This window comes from Sphaeroforma arctica, assembly GCF_001186125.1.
Source record: "Sphaeroforma arctica JP610 unplaced genomic scaffold supercont1.2846, whole genome shotgun sequence".
NCBI classification, from domain to species: Eukaryota; class Ichthyosporea; order Ichthyophonida; genus Sphaeroforma; species Sphaeroforma arctica.
The window spans coordinates 1-4,715 of NW_014037712.1; the positions used below are offsets into that span (position 1 = coordinate 1).

The following is a 4,715-nucleotide window of genomic DNA, read 5'->3' on the forward strand; positions in this document are numbered from 1 at the left end:
AAATATAGATATAACTAATTCTCACCGAATTCTTATATGCGGTCTCTTGCTGGAGGTGATTGATTCGGCATAGGATCGTGGATATATTATTTCTCGGCACAAATATTTTTTTCTTCATAATGTATTGTGTGGATAATCGATACCAGCGATCACTCACTTACTTTGTGGTGCTTACAGTTTTAGAAGAACTGGTATTGGCGTTCAAATACCTTAATCTTCTTTATATTATGATTTTCTATCTACATGCCCGCACAGAAAGAGAATGAAGTCATACTTTTCATAGGGTGTGTTCTGGCAGTCAAAGGTATCCGTAAGAAATCCAACATAGCGTTCATCGACGATTTGCTCATGTTCGGTCGAGTTGCCAATGTTGTTCTACTGGTCATGCTCTCCACGGCACTGGCAGTCGCGTACACGCTATTCCTCCTGGGTATGTATTTTATCAATACCGCTTTGCAGAATATCGTCCCAGATTGAGAGTTTATATTTTCTACACTTGCATTGACTATACTGTTATTGAAGCTTTCGGCCGTTCTGCATTGCCCATCCTTCCATGTATATATGCGACTTGCCTATTTGGATTGTCTTGACAGTGTTGGCAGCTGATCATACGCTGTATCTGTTCAGTTTATGCAATTCTCGTGATCGCGTGCACCGCTTAATGAGGCTGTTTGTAATTCTAAGTTTCATTGGATAGCATATACGATGCACACCATTTCCATTACGATAGGTTTTCGACAAGCCGACCTAGTCATTCCGCACTTCAAGTCAATCAGCACGACGTGTACGAGTGTGTGCATGCTTTTATCAGGCCTCGCAAACCGAACGCTGTGCAACATTGAAGTAGTAAAATGAACTCGTCAATCAATGCTCCGCTCATGCTACTACTCAATTGGCAGGTCGCGCATGTGTCTCATACCTCTAGCGAGCATTCAAAGTTACATCTCAATCACATCCACGAACAAGTGTACGCATGGCCTACATCACCGAGTTGCACGACAAGAATGCGTGAAAGAATCTGACACTATGGTTTTGTTGCTGTATCAGGGCTCTTCGTGGTGGTACCATTCCCACCGTATGTTGGCAATTCCAATTACAAATATTTGTCGATGCCGGCATTGAAAGCAGCGTTACAAGAGACCCAGAAAGATACAGAAAGCAAGGTAGGGCAAGAATGCAGTCAGTGCACATTCAGGAGTAATTCCAAGGAATGTATGGATATTAACTACTGCATTCACATGCATGCTGGTGTGAGCAAAGTCAATTGCGTTCTGATCTTATTAATGTTTGACGCGTAGCTCGTATAGCTTCAAATTATCTGTCCTCCTTGTCTGTCTTCGCGGAGCTAAAATTGGCATGTATCAGTGTGCGGACGGGTGTATCGGTCAAGGCATAGCCAATGAATATTTTCGGGCTGTAAGACAAGTTTATTGCCTTGTGCCGGTCTATTGATAGAAATCTTTTCAGACCAACAAACGTCCGCTACCCCAAGGCATGGTGCATATATAGCTCTCAAAATCATTTGATAATGAAGGCGCAATCCACTTGCAGGTGTTAGGCAGTCTCCCCGAATACACTTGCACAGTAGCACATCTCAATAGGTTATGTACTCTGATGCGGATACCTAGGTTGTGTTCTAACCCAACTCACAAACTTTTCAACACCACACGCACAGTGAAGCTTGTACATGCTGTCTATTAGTGGACCTCTCGTTGATTAGTATCCATTGAATAGTCCATGTGAGCTGCTTTGTATAAAATCTTACTTCGGTACTAGCGGCGCCCACAAAAGCTTCATAAAGAGCCGAGCATTTCGCTAAACTATTTCAAAACTGCCATTTCTCCTTGCAGACATCAGTGGAGACTGTGTGGGTGGTACTTTTCTTCGCCACTTGGTCATCATTGTGTGTAGAAGCTGCCGAGGGATTTTCTGACCTGTCGTATTAGTATGTTCTCTCTGTTCTGCAAAACCCGCAGCAGCAGCGGTGTTTTTTTTTGCGACTATGTGGCATGCGAAGCATTATTTTACTTTACCTTAGCGTGTACTTGGTCGCAATATGAATCTTCAAATTTTATCGAATTCTTGCGAATTGTATCCAGTCCGATTTTTGGGGGGTATGTAGCTGCATATACTTTGAAATATTGTGTGATGGAGTGAGTATGTGACCGTTGCCCCAATATTTTTTTGATCATTGTTACTGTGCAAAAGTCTATGCTGCGACTTTTAAATTGGGCATTCGTAGTGGAACATGTTGGGTCACGAGAAGTCGTGTCAGCCACACTGTTCGCTGTTTAAAAAATGTGGGAAGCGATTATAAACAAAAGTTTCTTCCGTTTCGTGACGAGACTATGAGCCTGAAAACCGTTTAATTCTTGATACAAAGTGGCCTTTTAACAATTGACCGCTCTTTAACATAATCCAAGTACGTATTGAACACTACGTTGACAAGTAATGAATCATCTACGCCGAATCATGTCGCTAAGTAGACACATACTATACGAAGCTCAGCACGTATACACTGGTTAATCTGTCTGTATTAGCCGGTCTACAATTGCATGTCACACGCACCCACATCCGTACTCGAACTCTCATTTACACTTGCACACACACATAAACATAAAATGTACATCGAGCAGCTACAGTGGGGCTACCAAGCAAGCTGATGTCAAGTTCGGCAAGGTCGACGTGGGCCGACAGCCGGTTGCTGCGAAGAAATTCAATATTGATACGTCAGCATCGTCTAAAAACCTGCCAACCATTGTCGTATTCCGAGAGGTGAGTACGAATGGTCTTGATTGAATATTTGCACTGTGTGTCATATCCACTGTCGGATATTCGTGGTTCAATCGGCGTGCACTAGGTGTACAAACCTGATACAACTCTGGGTTGATGGTAAAAGACAAGCAATGTGTTGATCAGATCTAAGCAAGGTGCTTGTGACTGTGAGAACGATGCGCTACTAGGTCAGATTTTTGTTGTCGGACGGAGGTGAATTCTATCTGAATGCTGCTGTGATCAACGCATTTACGGCAGACAAATACAGACTGCACAAGCTGTAACGATTGTACACCCATGTTTTAAATTTTACATTTACGCTTTCTAATACAGGGCAAAGAAGCTTTCCGCATTCCCGAGCCAGGTAATCCACCATACACGTGCGATCATCCTGACGAACTCGCGGTTACGTTGGGACTTAATGACATAAGGGGTGCTAGTAGTGGGGGTAAGACAGACGCACAGAAGAAAGAGGAGTGAACGCATTGTTCAGCTATACACAGATGATGGCGGCTAGTTGCGCGAGATGCATTGTCAAACCAGTCATCACAATGTGCTTTCATTAGCGGAGCGTAGTAATGCACACCAGAAACATAAGTTGCAAATTTAAAACTTGCAAGAGCCAAATGTACGGATGTTCTTCGGCATGAAACGTACTGTTTCCTCCTCCGCAAAAGTATACATTCGCAATAGGAGTATCGATTAACAAGCGAGTACAGCGTACCAAGCTGACAATCGCCCGAGGCTTCGCAAAACTTGTGTTGAATACTGGCCGAAGGCTACAAGCGAATTGTAGTGAGCATTTAGAATGGGTCACATATAGATGAACAGATCGGACTGCGGTACGGGACATGGTCGGGATTCAGCTAAAGTAATTTCTTTGATGAAGTGTGTGGGACATGAAATTTAGAAAGAGAAGATAGGATGGTTCCCCCAAAAAGCACGATGGTCGGGATCGAAACAGTTAGATCCAGTGAAAGTATGCCGATTTATAGGAGATTCAGCTCATACTCATTTATAAGTACCCGACGTTTTTCCAAAGTGGATGATCGCATACACCCCGGACAACAGTAGTGGGCGATAGTCGTGTGTGTTAATTATGACAAAGGACCTTTAGTACAAGAAGCATCATGTCTTAGAGCATCATGACTGAAACAGAGACGCACTGCTGCGGAAAGAGAGCAATGAAACCGACTCGGGGCTACACAAATAAAAATTATACTGTGTGATCTTGATTTTGTCTCAGAATAGAAGTTAGTCTAGGCTTCTTAGAATAGAAGTTAGTCTAAGCTTCTCCTGACTACGGATGCACATTAGCGAGGTCCAAATAGTCCATCTTCGCTTTGCTCTGCCACCCAACTTTGAAGCGAAGACTTTACATCAACGATATGTTTTAATTTATAGTTGACCGGTACAACATTGTGGATTTAAATTGCCTAGCGTATACCACTTAGCCAGAATCTATATATATATAAATATATATTATACATTCATACATACATACATACACACACACACATGTATATATATGTATATATACTTATATATATATATATAATGTGAGTACATCTTGGCTCATTGTTACACGTACACTACAGTTTATTATTATTGCCTAATACAGTTCATTAGATTAGTGATGTAGCTTGTGCCACCCTATGTGCCACACGCCACTTCTGTATACTCAAACATTATGACCATGTGAATTCTCATCAATAATGATGACACAAATATTCTGACAACTGATAACAGGCCTGGTCGACCCAAATTCTGGCCAAGATTTGGGTCGGCCAAAACCTAACCCTAAAACCCTAGGGCTCAGTTCACAGACAATCAGAATAGGTATATATACATATATATAAGTATATATACATACATACATACATATAAGTATATATACATACATACATAAAAAATATATATAAACATAAATATATAAATTA

General features: G+C 41.7%; 1 protein-coding gene across 1 annotated transcript; it reads left to right on the top strand.

Annotated features, from left to right (window-relative positions):
• Positions 1-92: 92 nt before the first annotated feature.
• SARC_13050 (hypothetical protein) lies at positions 93-3,992 on the top strand. The gene is made up of 5 exons (XM_014292828.1): positions 93-430; positions 1,048-1,163; positions 1,851-1,945; positions 2,637-2,775; positions 3,109-3,992. The coding sequence occupies exons 1-5, from the start codon at positions 244-246 to the stop codon at positions 3,253-3,255; spliced, it is 684 nt and encodes a 227-aa protein (XP_014148303.1). The 5' UTR covers positions 93-243; the 3' UTR covers positions 3,256-3,992.
• The last annotated feature ends 723 nt before the right edge of the window (positions 3,993-4,715 follow it).

Excerpts from the sequence above, each read along its gene's own strand:
- SARC_13050 (XM_014292828.1), top strand. The coding sequence starts at position 244 with ATGCCCGCACAGAAAGAGAATGAAGTCATACTTTTCATAGGGTGTGTT. Across the intron at positions 1,164-1,850 it reads AGAAAGATACAGAAAGCAAG|ACATCAGTGGAGACTGTGTG; the intron begins GTAGGGCAAGAA and ends TTCTCCTTGCAG. Across the intron at positions 1,946-2,636 it reads TTTTCTGACCTGTCGTATTA|CTACAGTGGGGCTACCAAGC; the intron begins GTATGTTCTCTC and ends TACATCGAGCAG.